The sequence below is a fragment of the Poeciliopsis prolifica genome, unplaced genomic scaffold, assembly GCF_027474105.1.
Source record: "Poeciliopsis prolifica strain line A6 unplaced genomic scaffold, Auburn_PproV2 SCAFFOLD001, whole genome shotgun sequence".
Taxonomy (NCBI): Eukaryota; Metazoa; Chordata; class Actinopteri; order Cyprinodontiformes; family Poeciliidae; genus Poeciliopsis; species Poeciliopsis prolifica.
Genome location: NW_026562376.1, coordinates 3,197,259 through 3,214,661, shown reverse-complemented (window position 1 = coordinate 3,214,661; position 17,403 = coordinate 3,197,259). Strand labels below are relative to the sequence as shown.

The 17,403-nt window shown below is 39.5% G+C and overlaps 1 protein-coding gene across 1 annotated transcript in view; it reads right to left on the bottom strand.

Moving 5' to 3' along the window:
• si:ch211-212o1.2 (uncharacterized protein LOC492735 homolog) overlaps window positions 1-17,403 on the bottom strand; it is a 33,242-nt gene that overhangs the window by 13,710 nt on the left and 2,129 nt on the right. The window contains exons 2-3 of the mRNA XM_055036835.1: window positions 3,905-4,024; window positions 3,741-3,832 (exon numbers count right to left, since the gene is read on the bottom strand). Coding sequence (XP_054892810.1) covers window positions 3,741-3,832; window positions 3,905-4,024 — 212 coding nt within the window. The remainder of the gene's footprint in view (window positions 1-3,740; window positions 3,833-3,904; window positions 4,025-17,403) is intronic.

The following is a 17,403-nucleotide window of genomic DNA, read 5'->3' as shown; positions in this document are numbered from 1 at the left end:
CGCCATGTTGTTTATGTTGCAATGCATTCTGGGTACATGACATATGCTAGGTGCCATATCCAGCTAAAACATTAAGTTTTGCACATTGAGTAACGTTCAGTTGCTTCAATATGAACCGGAGTGCATTGAAAAAGGAGACAGAAGAAAAATGATGGAGATGAGGCGGACCAAACAGATGAAGAGGAGAGAGTCAGAGAAAATGACGTCTCTGCTGCTGGAAGAGGTTAATCCAGATTCCAGGAATAAACTATTTGATTCAAAGAGCTCTTGTTACTCTGTTTCCTGTCAAACTACTTTCAAATAGAAGCTACTATAGCCAACAAAACCTTTAAAAAAGGGCTCTAGTTTCTACCAATCACAGTTAGCAAGCGGGTCTTAGCGGTGTCAATCACCCAACATCCTTTTGCTCTTTGCTGTGCTGCAGCTAGCAGAACCTCTCAAGAATGCTAAGGCTAGTGAATGTAGTGAAAGCTTTAACAAATACGTAAACAAAATTTTTAAGTAAAAGTTACTTATTGCAGCTTTAAATATTTGTTTTGTTGTTGGTTTAAAATATCTACTTCATAATCTTGCAATTGTTTAGCTTTCATGTTAGCTCCTGCTAACGGCATTAGCTCCTGCTAACAGCATTAGCTCCTGCTAACGGCATTAGATCCTGCTAACGGTGGTAGCTCCTGTTAATTGCGTTAGTAAACAGTAGATCTGTGGGATATGTTGGATAAACGATTCCAATCCTAAGACCCACTTCGTTAAGCAGGCCGCCACATCTGACTGGTGTCGATATTTTTTCACTGTCAGACTTTTTTGCGCAAAAAATGCGGCAGAGACACTGAACCTTTGGACTGAGAGTCCGGCCTCATCGTTCTGGGAGCCAAGTCGAGATTCAGCGGCCTGAAGACAGTTAGCATAAACGCTTCTACGCTCTTTGTGTTTCTCAACCTGAGCAACTTCCTCAGAGATGTCCCAACAATTACGGACAACAAAGGAAGCTGGAAGTGAAGTCAGAACGAGCTCATGTAGACACCAGACCTACACACGGCAGCAAACGGAAACAAACAAAGAATGAAAGTGGCTCTATTAGCCTCGGGTGTTCTGCATCCAGTCAGGCTTTGATATTCAAACTAACCTTAAATAGAAGCACAAACCTGCTTTATTCTTCCGCTCAGAGCCACCACTGAGGTAACCGCACACACACATCAACACACACATTAACGCAGCCCGTCTGTTCTCCGCTAACGTCTATTCTTCTTCTTCTCCTCTAAATACATTTATTAGGGCTCTCCTATGGCGACGGACACGACATGTAAATACACCGCTGTGTCTTCAGCTTCAAAAATGCCACATCATACATGAACATCCTCCGCCCACGCAACGCCCTCGGAAAAAAAACATGGAAATTACAGCAAACATGGAAATGTGATGCAAGAGGGGAAGAAACTTTTATTGTAAAGAAAAATGAATCATGGAAACATCGGGCTCTGAATTAAACTGAAGGATTTCATGTAAAACTCCAAGATGTAGCATGTAGACATCTGCTCCAAGTCGTTATATTTATTCACTTTTTAAGTTTCATTTCTGACTTTTTCAGGGGAAGGAAGGGAACCGTCGGCCATGATGGTCAAACCGAAGGAAAGGAGGGGAAACAAGGAGGGAAGGAGAGAAGGAAATAATGGAAGTTGGAGAAAAAGGTGCAAAGTGGAGAAAGAAACAAGAGAGATGAGATGAAAGGATGAAAAAGAACAAAAAAAGAAAAAGAGAACAAACAAAAGGAAGAAAGAAAAAGACAGGATGTTAGAAAGGATGAAAGTGAGAAAGAACACAAAAGGAGGAATGAAGGAAAAAGAAAGAACCAAAAGAAGGAAGAACAAATGAATGAAAGAACAGAAAGGTTAAAAGGGAGAGCTAAATAAAATAAATAAAGACTGAACAAAAGAAACAAAAAATAAATGAACAAAGAAATGAAGAACAGAAGAAAGATAACAAGAAAGAAAGGAAGAACAAAAGAAAAAAAGAAAACAAATGAAAGCAAAAGAAAGAAATGAAAAGACAAAATAAAAAGTCAAGAAAGAATGAAAAGGAAAAAGGGAACAACTAAGGAAGGAATAAATGATGGAAAAAAATAAGAAAAGCAAAAGAGGAAAGAATGAAGGAAGGATAACATACAATGAGAGGAGGAAGGAAGGTAGGACACAAAAAAGGAAAGAACAAAGGAGGATAGAAAGAAGAGAAGGGCAGAAAAGAAGGATGAACACCAAGGAAGGAAGGAGAGAAGGAAAAAAGGAAGGAAACAAAGAAGGAATTGAGGAAGGGATGAATAATGAATCAGGATCCTCTAAAAACAGAGGATTTGTTTAAAAGCTCAACTGAAAGCAGAAAAATCTGAAATCCTGCAGACGAGAAACATCAAACAATAAAATCCTCAATTTTAATCTGAACTCAGAAAATAAACCCTGTTAATATTTACTCTGCTTACCTCCAACAACGCGCCTTCACATGACGTTTTGCATGTTTTATAAATTTGAATCAAATTCTGACTAATATCGACTCATTACTAATCATGCACTGATAACATATGTGAGCAGCACAAACGGTCGCCGCTCTAATTGGGGTACAAGAGCTCTAAAAATGCACATTAGATTTTAACATTTCAACAAATTATTTCACTATGAATAAAACATAAACGTAAGAGACATCCAGGCAACACACAAACCGTGAAAATCTGATGGTATTAATCAAAACAAACGACCTGCAAGCTGCACCTGATCACTGATTTTAAGTGGATGAAATGAGGATGAACTTTAATCTAATTGGCTTTGTTGTAAAATGTGTATTTTAATGTGTGAAGTGAGTGCAGCCATCTTTAACCAACACACCAATGACAAATTATGACAACCAATGAGCAATAAATCAATTAATTGATTAATTAAAATCAGAGTGATAATTTCCATTTGGACAACAATCGTCTTTAATACCGTTGAACAGTCGCCATTTTGAAGTGTGATGTAGTTAGTTTGCACCATCTGCCTCTTTTGCCTGTTTTCCCTGTCAAAACTGAATGATTATTAATTTTTGGAAAGCAATTTTGGCTACAGAGACTTCATAACCATTTTATGAAGTCTCTGTATTTTATTAAAAATAATAAAATATTTTAATAATTTTATTTACTTTGGATATTTAAAAGGTTTTCCAGCTCCAGTGTAAAATAATTTTTAGAAATAAAGCTTTTCTGATGTTTGGTATAATGATAACAATGATGATTATTATTGTATTTGTTGAATATTGTCTCAAAATAACAGTGTTATTATGTATCGCAATGACTTCTGGGACAGTTTATTGTCCAGTAAGTCGCAGGCAAATAAATTGAAGGCCTTTATTTCAAGTGAAACAGAATCTCCCATGTTGAATAAGATAACAATGTAAACAAAGCCTAATAGCTAAAATTAATGATTTTTCTATCATTTTGATTAAATTAAAGAAGTGCAAACCGATAAAAATGAAGTTTTCAAATAAAACAGATCAAGATTTTAGAGAATCGTAAGCAAAATGACTTCTGCAGGATAAAATTTACAACAATGGTCATGAGATTTACCTGTAATTTACATATAGGGAAATGGAGTCACTTGTGCCAGTAGCTGCATTTCTATTGACCAATTAAAACTCAATGCAAAGGAGCTTCTTTAAAATGGTTTCTATTTATTAAAGATTTTTTTTTGCTGTAAAGTTGTGTTTTTTCTGCTCACCTTCCCAACAACAGGAATATCCACGGATCCCCAGGTGTCGGCTCCCCAATGGACAATCCCCGAGGCAAAATCTGCCGTCACTATTCCCAAAACTGGAGTCGAGGAAAAAGTATGTCATGTAAAAAAAAAAGGACAAAAACAAAAGTCTCTGATTGTTCTCTTACCAATGCCGAAGATGATCTTGTAGATGTGAACGGTGGAGAAGTGCAGGAGGAGGAAGAAGAAGTTGATGATGAAGAGGAAGAGGCACAAAATCACACAAACCCACTCCTGAAACCGTTTACCTGCAAAGAAAACAGCAATTTATCTCTCCAAACACGAGAAAAACAGGTCAGAATGAGGGAAAAATAGGAGTGAAAAGGGACTGATATGATGGCGGAGTTTCTGCAGGTTTCACCAACTCAGATTATGATGAAATTTAAGACCCAATCTCTACAGTAATGAACAAACATCATCCAGCCAACTGACCATAAATTTAAACTTACCCCTTAAATTACAGAAGCAAAAGAGCTAGCGAGATAGAAAGTTATGTCAGCAGATAGTTAGCACTCTGCAACCATCTTGCGTTGCAGAACCCAGAGATTAAATAAACATATCTAGTCAAAATTTATTGAATTTAAGACATTTAAGGCCCTACTTTAGATTCACAAATCTAAGACATTTTACAACTATTTTGAGTAAAATTTAAGATCTATGTCTCCACAGAAATGTACAAAAGTTGTATATTGCTGGCGATAAATTTGAACTCAATAAGAAAAGCCACCAACCTTCTTACAATGTTAGCAGCTGTTTAGTGGGATCAATAAAGTTGTTGGGGTTTTTTTTAAGTCGCAGAACACAATGAAGCTCTGAGTGCGACTCCAACTTTTGATTGACAGAAAAGAAAATAACTTGCTTTTTTACATGAACTTAAGACATTTTAAGATTAATTTAGAAACATGAATTAAAGACTTTTAAAGACTTTAAAGATGCAGGGACACCCCGGCTGAACAAAGTGAGGCCCCTGCTCCCATCAGGAGAACAAGCTGCTCCTTACTGGAGGTTAAAGGATCACTCAGCAGCTATCAGTCCGAGTGTGTGTGTGTGCCAGTGTTAATATGTAATCATTCAGAGGAAGACAAATGTACTCGAGGCAGCGGGGTCACGACCTCTGCGGTACGAAACACTGGCGCTCAGGCCACACAGAGTCCGCTTCAGGTGGGAGGTCGGTCTCTGCGGGAACGATCCGAACTCAGAGGTCAGCATCTCGGGGAGAGGCGGTCAAACTGAAACTAACTCCAAACTCTGGATTCAGCAGGAAACCCGGCTGGCGATGGGAGGGTCAGAGAGAGAACCCTCATGCTGCACGCCGCAGAACATCAGAGCTGCTGAATTATTGAGATATTACTCTGCTGCTCGTCTAATTTTTCTGGTTTGACTGAACTGTAACTTTACTTTCTCAGTTTCATTGTTTTTTGTTGTGTCGGTATTTCTAGAAGCTGGACTTTCAACATTTCACCGATTTACAAAAATAAACCCTCAAAAAACAGCCTCTCCTTTCATTTGCTTTCCTTTGTCTTCAACAATCTAACGTGTTTGAAACTTTAATGTGTTCAGATCCTAACGTATCTCACAGCATTAGCAGCCTATAAGAAATTCATGACATTTTTTTCCTAATAAAGCACTCGGGCCTGCAAAGGTTTGCGTCTGCAGACCTGAGCAACTATGAATATGAAGCTGCGACTCAGGAGGTCAGAGGAGGTTTGGAATATGTGATTATGGATATTTTACAACTCATCAAAGCTGACCTTTCACCTGAGACAGACAGACGTGGATGGAAGTTAAGATCCTCTCTGAGGATTAGATTTGCCTCTTAAGACGCTGCTGTTTTAGTCTGTCACTAAGTTCGTTTAGTTGTTGCACCTTTTCTTTTTTGTTCTCAGTTTTTACAATTTTCAGCTCAAAGTTGAGAAATGTTTTACATCTGTGAGTCATTTTGGTCTTCATGTTGAAACTTGCTGCTTCACAAACACTTCAGACAAAATTTATTGAAAAAAAAAAGTTACTTTGTGATCAGGTCTGGGCGAGAAATCAGCTGATTTCTGTTCTGTTTGTGAAGATTTAATTTTTGTGAAATAGTTTTTTTTTCTCAATGTTTCCTTGGGTTTGCATGATTCGGAGTAATGCCAGCCCACCCAGGATCTACTGTCTTGCATTCACACCAGCCCAGTTTAGTCCACTTTAATCCAACTCCAGTCCGTTTGCCCAGAGAGTCCGGGTCATTTGGTGAGGTGTGAATGCATCACCTGAAGTCTGCTCCACTGACGAAACTTGTTTTGTTTTGAATGCATATGAATGCAAAGCAGACTGGAGGACGCTCCAACAACCGGAAGTGGATTATTTTGGTCCCAATCGAACTGAATCCACTGGACTTTTCAATTTGTATTAGGTTGTATTTTGAATTCACATTGAATCATAAAAGCACATTTTTGAAAATATTTTCTATAATTTGGAACCTTTATTTAAACTTCTTGGTGTTGTTCTCTGTTTCAGGTTTCTTCATTAAAACAAGAAACTTATTTCACAGCAGTGAACATTTTATTGTTCAGGTTAACGTCTGGATTAATCATCTTAATGTCCCTTAACATTCACTACATAAGTTTCTACTAATATTTCATTTATAATTGGGTTTTTAAAAGTACGAGAAACTAGTACTTTTTTAAATTGACATTAAGTAATTAGTAACTCAGTGCAAGCTCTTAAATTTTGCTTAAAGTTACTTGTAAGTTAGTTTTGTGTAATTTAGAATACACCAGGATATTTGCACAAAAAATAGACAAAAATATTTGTCTAGTGAGTTAAATGAATCACTAAAACAAATTTTTCAATAATATTTTAGATTATTAAGTGACATCTGCAATAGTTGTAATAAAAGCACTAATGAGTTGCAGACATTTTTAATAAATAAAGATGTAAGTCTCCTGTGCTCCTACTTGGTAAATCTGGGCCACTGTGTGTGTTTGGACTTCAGGAAAACACATTTAGCTTTGTTGTTTTAAGATTTGTGTGACATCTTTTCCTCCCCAATCCGCCTGAAGGGGTCACTGCAGGAAAATTCTCTCCCACCTCCTCCAAGTAAGGCTGCCTCTGCGCACAGATCGACCGCCAACACACACACACATACACACACACGCACAGGCGCTCCATCTCTGTCACACACTCACACACCCATGGTGCGGGGCACGGGAGCAGCGGGGCGGCTGTCAGGTGATGTGCGTCAGTCCTTGGATCCTCCAGCTCCCCGGTGAGGAGCAGGAAACTAGGACAGGCCTCCACAGAGCGCACACACTCACGCACAAACACACGCATAAGCCCGCGTCCCTCAGGCCATGGCATTGCTGGATATCACACACAGGCGGTGACAGACACACACAAAAAAAAGCATCTCTATGCGTAAAGGCGCACGGACAGAAAAACAAGCCGTTCCTTCTTTCTTTTGGCACGCCAACACCCAAACACTTAAACATGCTGGCACGAACAACCGGCACCGGAGCAACCCGCTCATTAATATCGCTCTGACAACAACCGCTTCCCTGGCAACCTGTCCGCCATCGCTCACCCAGCAGCAACCCCCGCCTGCGCGCATGCGCGTGGCTGTGCGCGGGGACTTAACCTGGGCGGAGCCGGGGGAGGCGGACGAGGGGTGCTAATAGGCTGAAATTAATCAACGCCGGCTGATTCTCCGTCAGGGGAGCGAGCGGCGGACAGCAGGAAGGAAGGCAGCGCGTCCTGAATACTAATGACCGAATAAGGAGGGAGAGGATCCCGTCACCTCTCTGTGTTTCATGAGTGAAGCATGATAGCGTTCACAGATATGATGCGGGATGGTGAGACCATGCGGAATATGACGGAGTAAAACCGAGATTAACCGATTCCCCGGCTGCCTTTCCGTGAACTTGGTAAGCGGCAGCCATCTTGGAAGGAAGTAGCTATGACAACAAACACTACAAGTTTATAACTAGCTCCTGCCTCGTTCCTAACTTCTAAACAATATACGTTTCAACAATTACCCTATTACAGATTTTGAGTACTCTACCCACCTCTGTGTAATACTAAAATAAATATATTTACTGAAGTACTTATTGACGAGCTAGCAACATTAGCTTAGCTAAAATAGCTTTCATCTGCAAGCTAAACCGGACATCTTTTACCTCATGTACTCACTCTTTTTTCCATCTCTGTCTCATGACAGCAGCGATCTTGTTCATGTATCTTTCTCGTTGATCAAGCATGGCAATAGTGATCCGCTTGTCACTATGTCCGCGTGAAGCGCCTGAAATTCTGGAGCGAGGTAAGATTTTAACCTGGGTTTGTGACGTAGACGCTGAAAAAGCTCCATCCTTAGTACAGGAAAAATCAGGTGCATTAGCCAACATTCAACCTACAGAGGGCTGGACTCAGATGGTTTAAGGTAAAATACTGCAAATTTAAACACATTTTACAGTAAAATCTCAAAATATGCATTTGAACATGAAGCTAGAACCGTAAATAAACTATTTAGTGAATTTAAATGCAATGAAAAAAATGCTCTGATGGTTAGTCGCACTTTAACAACAGAAACGTAAAACTTTTAGTGTTTTTTTGTGCTCAGCAGTGTGGTAAACAGTGCAAACAGGGATTGATTTGCTTTCATTTGTTTGGTTGTGCAGTAGTTAGAAGGTCAAACACCGTGACCCGAACACTGGGCCCTGAAACAAAAACTAATTAACACCTTTTCAACTTATTGGCCATGACGCTCGGTGATCAGGCCACATCCTATCGAGTATTTAGCTGTTTGACAGAGATCGAACAACCAGAATGAGCTCAGCCCGGGAAATCAGATATGAAAAGGCATCAATAACTCCAGGATCAATTAGTTCTGTGGAAACGCAACAAATATTTCATTCGAGAACAAACATGACGATAAGGGAGAACGTTTAAACAATATGCAACTATTCCAACATCTCAGTCTCACTCCTCCGACACCTTCACTCATTTCACACATTGCGTCACTCCTCAGACACGTTCTCTCACTCCTCAGACACGTTCTCTCACTCCTCAGACACGTTCTCTCACTCCTCAGACACGTTCTCTCACTCCTCTGCCAGGTTCTCTCACTCCTCAGACACGTTCTCTCACTCCTCAGACACGTTCTCTCACTCCTCAGACACGTTCTCTCACTCCACGGACATGTTCTCTCACTCCTCTGCCATGTTCTCTCACTCCTCTGCCACGTTCTCTCACTCCTCAAACATTTTCTCTCACTCCACAGACACGTTCTTTCACTCCTCTGCCAGGTTCTCTCGCTCCTCTGCCACGTTCTTTCACTCCACGGACACGTTCTCTTCTACATATTGTTCTCTTACTGCTCTGCTATGTTTCATTCCACCATGTTCTCTTACTCTTCCACTTGTTCTCTGACTCCAATGCCACGTTCTCTTACTACTCTGTCATATTTTTTAACTCCACTACGTTCCCTCACTCCTCCATTTCACTCCTTGTCCTTGTTCTGTCGTTCTGAAGGCTAGCCCATCAGAACCACGGCGGGCCGGCGTTCTACCACGTTCAGCTCTGCTGCTCTTTGTCATCCATCACTCAGTCTCTCCCCCTCCGTCCTCCATGCTGCTGTTCTCTCAGCGGGCCGTCCTCAGATGGGACTTTGGGGGTAGACAGAGGAATGTGGGTGGTGAAAGTGGGTCACATGCTCCGAGAGAGAGAATAAAGGAGGAGAGACACTGAGGGACACCATCATGGAAACACAGGGGTAAGGATCGGGAAGTGGGGGATGAATTCCCTCGTTCAGGAGGAGTGGATCAGTCGGAGGGATCTTCGCTTTCATCTGATCTCTGTGGACGGCAGAACGTGGGACACACACACACAAACACACCCCCAGAAAACCAACAACACACAGCAGAGAAGACAAACGACTCACTGCAGCACAAACACGCCACGTCTGTCTCCACATGGACAACGTCCTGAAAGACGAACGCAATCCATTTCCCTGCAGAAATGGAGGATTCAGTAATAACATGGCAAAGCACTCATACAAAGACAAACACACACACACACACACACGTTTAACCCACAACAGCTTCACAACCAAAAACACACCATGGACATTTCCCATCATCCTCGCTGTCCTCTTATCAGCTGTCACAGAGATAATCACACACAGAAGTGGTTTCATGAATGCATCCAACTCCTCTCATCGTGAAAACAAGAATCTATGATATCGTATCAGGGAGAATGTAGATAAACAAAAAATAGAGTACATTTCCAATAAAAACTCAAACGTTGAGATTGATCGCAGAGGTTCTTTTTGAGTTTGAAAAGTCAAAAATGTTATAGAAAAATCTCAGAAAATATCAAATAACCTCACAAATTAAAAACATTTTTGGGGAAATTTAAGAGTTAGAAAAGTAGAACATTTGATGGAAAACCCCCCCGAATAAAATTAGATTAATCTCAGGAATTGTATTTTTTTTTTTTAATTTCTGAATTTCAAAATGGAAAAGTTGTAACTTTTGAAATAGAGATTTCAAGGTGTTTTTTTAAAAGCTTTCTCAGATTAATTTCTGACATTAATCTTAAAATTTCGTAATTTTTTTTCTAGCAAATGTTTTGACTTTTAAAACTAAAGTTTTCTTCTCAATTTTTGGAGATGAACCTAAAAATGTCTAAATTTACTCCTCCCACCTGCAGGTGGCAGCATTTCTTGCTTCTACTACTCTGCTGCCTCAACCTTACTTAATGAATTATCTTCCTTGATCAATATGGTAACTAAAAGTCATATTTAACATCGTACATAAGCACAAATATTGCAATATTTCTCAATTAGCGCCACAAAATCAGCCATTTTGATTTCAAAATATGGAGGGACTGATCAATGTGACAAGATGTTCAACATTTAATTTTATCAAAAGCAGACACAGCTACTTAGTTTGTTGGGTTTTATCAATATATCCTGGCCCTTTAAGAAGAGTCAAAATGAAAATGAGTTCCACAGCCCCGATGTTTATAGCTTTTTCACAGTATTCTAATTTGTTTAGATGCAAAGAAAAGGAAAAAGTCAGAACTTCTCCATCAGAAAGCAGAGACTCCAGCCACCATGATGCCTCAGTGCCAATTAAACTCCAGCATAAAAACTTTCAAAGGTAGGCAGTCCTCCAGAGACATCCAGGCGCCCGCTACCCTCAGGGAGCCCCCAGAACAGTTTGGTCCAAAAGCACCAATTGGTGTCAAAGTGCATCCATGGCTCCGGGCCAAACAGAACTGTAAATTTAATGTCCCAGTGGACAGAAATCCTCTGAAAACGGAACCTCATTGAAAGGCAAAATGAAGATTCTCATAAAAACCCAAAAGAAGGACAAGTGATTGGAAGGAAAGATGGACAGATTCAACTTTAAGAGAATGAAAATAAATACTTTTTACTGAATGTCTTCGAAACAACTAGTCACATGCAATTCACAGCTTTACATGATACACTGCATAAACAGACACCTAAATATTATTTTCCTCACTGTCTGGAAATGATAGAGAAACTCAAAATCACTGATATTTTTTCCCCTCAATTTCTGTGTTAGCTATGCTACACATAAACCCATTGCCATAGCAACTGACTGACAACAGCTCCACTATTTATCAGTATTCAACACCAAAAGACATGCAAACATTTCCCACTCAAAAGAGCAGAACGTTCAGTCCGTTTCAGTTTTATGCTTTTAAAGCTTGATTTTTATTTGTGATTATTAATAAGTGATCGCTACTGCTGCTATTAGCTAAGCTAACACTGCGATGATAGATTGGCTAATTGTCACCTGCTCTGATTCTGCAGCACATCTACATTTTAAGGCCATCAGTCAAGCTAGCACAGCTGACCACCTTCTCTCTCTCCTTTTTCTTTTTATTTGAAACGTTTTCCTGACCGTTATCTAGATGTGTTGGTGTTGAAGCTCTGCGTCCCTTTTTCTTTTCTACATCAGGCCTACATTTAAGATTCAGTGTTTCAGTGATAAGTTTACAGTTAAAACCAATGCTTGCCATCATCAGCTAGATGTTTTTGAATCAGAATCTTACACGTCTGACTCTATAGCGCCAATTCACAACAAATGTCGCCTTGAGGCTTTTTATTAAAAGATATAATTAAAACTTTTTGCATCCCAATCCAGCGCTGTAAAATGCCGACGTTCCACATTTTTCCAGAGTTCTGATCCTTTTTAATTTGCAGATCTCAGTGACTCCACACACCTCGAGGTTATATGAACACACACCAACACACTCAGGTCAAAGAGCCCTGCAGACCCACATGGCGCTCAAAGACCCAAAACATTAACCCACTCTGACCTTTGACCTTTCTGGGTCCAGGGAGTAAGAAAGGGAGCTTTTCAGGAGGATAACTGAGGAATATCCAGGTGTTGAGGAAATGCACAGTTTGGTTTTTAAGGGTTCTGATGTTGAAGCTCGGCGCCACTGTGATGTAAATAAAGTGAATTTTTATGGCCACGGTTTAATGAGAGCAGGAGAACTTGTGAGAGCTGAGGTCACTGTCACACACAGTTATGTTTCTCCTCCTCTGAAGGGACTTTCCATTGACTTCCATTCATTTCTGCAGCCAAAACCCTGAAATTTACCCTCAACCTGACCATTACAGTAGATACCCAACCAGAAAAAGTCTCGGTATTATTAATGTTTTAAATGAATTTGCTCTTTAAATTTCATATTATCTTAGAAACTGCATTTTTAATTTCAAACCTTATCATGTCAAAAAGAACAATACAAAAATACCCCAATGTGGGAATCATCGCCATCACAAGCCTCTTTTGTTAATAGTAATGTTGAACTCTCAATAGTGGAAAAGTGTGCAAAATGGGAACAGGGTCAGAGAAAAATATTAACCCGCTAATGCTCTAGTAGCATAGCTAATTTGTTTAGCACTTTAGCTAACTTTAAAACGTTTAGCAGACTTAGCTTCTCTTGCAGTAATTTTTCCTGATAAATTCTAAACAGCTGATTTATATGGTCATTTTTAAAAAATGACAGTTGAATAAAATTTGACGTCTGTGTTTAATTTTTCTATCATCGATTGTTAAGGATTCTTCAAGTAGTTAACCATTTATCTTTATGCTCTTATTTTGAAGTGAGTGAAAACTGTTTCCTCATTTTTCCCCTCCCTTATTTAAAGACATACAGGAAACAATAAAACCTGGACAGGAAAGAAGATGATGTAAACATGAATACAATGTCTAAAGCTGTTATAGATTTTGATTATGATGGCAAAATTAAATTGGTGCTTGATGTTTGCAATCTTTCAGATATTGTGAAAGGCCTAGTATCAAGTGTTGCGTGTAACATTATGGGTCATTGGGATTTGAGAGGGCAAAATTACATCATAATGCCATTATCAATACTTCAAAAGCTCTTGAAACAACAATATTATTGTTTAACAGAATAATTTATCATCTAGCAAAGTTTGTAGTTTATAAGACCCAACAGTTTGTAATAACATTCATCTCAAACCACAAGAACTGCTTTCAGAAAAAGTGACCAGAAACACTTGTGATCATAAATACAAACATACAAGCTGCTCATAAAACTGAGAACTCAGATGCCTTGTAAATACAGAGGAGGAGGAGGAGGAGGAGGAAGGCACTGGACCGTGACACTTTAGCACATATGGGAGGGCAGAGGAGACGAGGGAATGAAAGCAGACTTGGTGGGAGAAATGGAAAAGCAGAGAAACGGCGGCAGAGGGGGAAGCGTCCAGCTGTTTGTCCATCCTTGCTTTGCCGTAATGAGGCCGTGTTTGGCTCTACGGCGCGTCGCCGATGCCTCATCTAACTTCTCCAAACTCTAACAAGCCAAACTGCTATTTAGATTTACCTCCCGCCGGCGCTGAGCCGAGCCCCAAACAAGCGAGCGCGGAACAGCGTGGCGCTCCCTTAAATGGACACTTTGACATTTTGGATTTCGGCTGTTTATTTTGCTTTAAACAGACACTTGTCAGCATGTGGGGGAACATTTCTGCTTTTAAGTTTCCATAAAATGGCTCCGCTTGCATTGTTAGCGTCGCTGAGCATATCTTCGGCTCGCGGCCCGCTGAGCCCTTCGGCTGAAATGAGGGAGGGGGAGAGAGACTCACCTGATGAAAACAGAGGAGGCGGGAAACTGCAGGCCCATTATTTTAATCGCAGGACCAAGACCTGGCCCCTCCAGGATGCTCACGGTTACATTTCACTCTGTGAGAATAATGACTACGAATCGCCACCAAACCTGAATTTTTTTTACTCAGATAAAATAAAAAGAATAAGAGGAAGAGGCGACTGTTTTCTTTTCTCACATGGTGTGACATCACCTCCACTAATGGCAGGAAGATTAAACATTTTGAATGCTGCTCTTATGTTCATCTGTCATCCGATTATCCTGGACACACTCGCACCTTACACTCCAAAAACTCAAACTATCACCAACTACTTTTAGACTAGTTCATATGGGCAAATACCTTGTTACAAAACTAAGTAACTTTTCAGCAAGACTTGTTTTAATAATTCCTTAGTGAATGGATTATTTTCTTAAAACAAGCTCCTGTGTCTCACATAAAAGTTACTCAAGTTAGTTTTTTTCTTAAGTTTAGCGTAGAAACCAGACCAAAAATACTTGGTGATATTTTGAGTCTTTTCAGTGTTTTGGTAGAATCAGACATTTCATTTTCAGAAAATACAAAGAACAGCAGCACAACTGCAAGATTATCATCAAAACAACCAAAACACTGCAAAAACAGAAAAGGTCACCGAGTTTTCCTGGTCTAGTCTCTGGTGCAAATATCTTAGGACACTTGAAATGAGACAAAACTAACTTAAAAGTAACTTTTCAGCAATATTAAGAAAATAATTCCTTAATATGATGAAAAACACCAGTCCCACTGGCAGATAATTTCAGTTATTTTCATGGGAAAATCTCTTCTTAACAGTGAATTTATCTGCCAATGGAACTAGTATTTATTTTTTTTAATCAATGTTAAGGAATTATTGTCTTAAAACAAGCTCATATTTTTTGCTGTGATGTTACTTGTAGATTAACTTTGTCTTATTTCAAGTGTACTAAGATATTTGCACCAGAATCTAGAGTGAAAATACTTGGTAAGGTTTTGCTTTTTTACAGTGCGTATAACGTCTAAGCAGGGCTTTGTTATTAAAGTCTTACACATCCTTATGTTAGTGATTACTGTAACTCCATAAATGTAACTTAAACCATTTTTCTGATTTCCCGGCCTCCAGTCATGTAACCCTGACAGTTTAATGTTTCTCCAGATGTGAGAAATTAACTTTTCATGATTTACAAGACGCACTAAGGCAAACAGAAACTCCTTAAAGCTGCAGGTCCTGTGACCTCTCGTAAACTTTACTGCTAGGTGTGATTGTGCAACAACTTTGACGTTTTAACGGCGCCGCTGTTCCAAAGCCAACACCGGGGGCCGTCTCGGACCACAACCGCAGCTGATAGAGAGAGGAAACCAAAAAATAAAATCACATTTGATCCTCTTACATGTCAATCTGGGCTGCAGCCGTCGGGATGAAACAAACACGACCGGGTATGTTTACTACCGATTTAATCTGCTTATCCTGACGTGATGCTGCACGTTTCTGTGCCAAACGCCTCAGTTTAGCACAAAAAGAAACATTCTGAGGTTTTTACTGAAAATGAGACAAAGGTTCAAGATTACACTCAACCAGAGTAACAAAAATAACTCCTGTCAGAATAACTAATTTTGCTGGATGATAAATAATCACAGAGGTTATTGTGATAAACAATAACATAATTTACAGACTATTTTGAAGTAATAAAATGCTATTGGCATTATAATAATGCAAGAACACATTCAGAAAGACCAATGAATGTTCATTAAAAATTAAAGTTCAACACTGGAGCTGCAAGACATTTTATGTATCCAAAAAGAATAAACAAAACGACAAATTAATTTTTATGTCTGTAAATAAAACTTTCCTTACAAAAAAGGCCAGTTGAGACCAAAACACCAGACTAAAGACTTTTATCATTCAGTTTTTAATTTGAAAGAGAAAAGAAGAGAAAAACAATAAAATATGCAAATGAAAATTGAACTAGTTTTAATTTAGGATGTGATTAATTGATTAATTACCAACCTTGTCGATGAATTTTCTTAATAAGACATTGTACCCATCAGGGGTCTTCAATCTGAACTCCTGATTTCAGGTTTGACCAGTTCTGACCGAAACCTTCACTCTCCATTTTTAAAACCCGTTTAAAAACTTATTTTTGCCCAACTGAGAGAAGATATTACTTAATCTTTATTGGTATTGATTTTATCTGTTTAACTGCGTTGTTGTGGTTTGAACTGAGTTTCTGAACACGCAGCCGTTACCAGGTCCTCTTAATTATCACTGGTCTTCCTCGTTATCTGGCGTTTAAATGGATGTCGGTGTGTAACCTGAGCTCCAGCGGCAGCAGAGCAGTCCGACACTTACCCCTCTAATGTAATTGCACTGAGTAATGGTGCCGATCCAATAACGTTAATGGAGACGGTGACTCGGTTCCTCACAGCAGCTAAAAATAGGACAGCAGAGAAGAAGCCGACGGAGGTTAAATAACGAGTCGGAAGTTTAGTCCTACCCTTCGTCTGATTTTTTTTTTTTTAGAGAAAGTGTCAACAGGTTGGCAGCAGGGCTCAACTGGAGGCAATTAAAATGCTCAGTGAAGTGAGACACGGGGCAGATGGTCAGGCACAAACCAGCTTGATGCACAACTGGTAACACAGGTTTCCTCTGATAAAATCTGCGCCGTCCAGAAGTCACAAAACGACTCAATCTGCAGAACATTCTGGGTTTGGCCTCCGACCCACAGAGAAGTGAGAAATGTAAATTTAATACTCAATGGATTCTTAGATGAAACCCAAAGAGTGTTTTCTCACCTGGCGGTCGGTGGATTTGGTTCGATTGAGGATCAAAGTATTTGTTACATTTTCACTTTCACACTGCAGTCCAAACCAATCCAAATGCAAAATGTCGAACGATGATCAGTTATTTCTGTTTCATCATCCTGAAACTTTTCTTCACCCAACTACACAGAGAGATGCAGAGTTTTAGATACTCGACTGGCGACATGATCAACGACTCGACAACAAACAGGAAGAGTTTTTAGGTTTGTCTCATTTGTGCATCTGTAACAACACGGTAAAGTAGGAAACTCTGCAGCTTTTCCTCATCGTTGCAAACGGGAACATTACACTGCAAAACACTAAATCAATCACAAAAGTATTTGTTGGTTTAGTTTCTAGAGCAAATATCTTATTACACTTCGAATAAGACAAAACTAACTTACAAGTAACTTTTCAGCAAGATATAGGAGCATGTTTTAGGTCAATTATTCCTTAATTTTGACGATAAAGTGATAGTTCCACTGGTAGATTATTTCTATCATATCAATAAATTTTTTTCTGTATTATTAATGAAATAATCCCCAACATTTGTTACATTTTCAGGTACAGGTTCTCTTTCACGCTGCACTGAATCAAACAAACCAAACTAATTAAAAACCTGTTCCCCTCCTGGTCTGTGGGGGCGCTGCACCAAGAACCACAGAAGAAAACAGTAACAAAAACCTCTGAAGACAT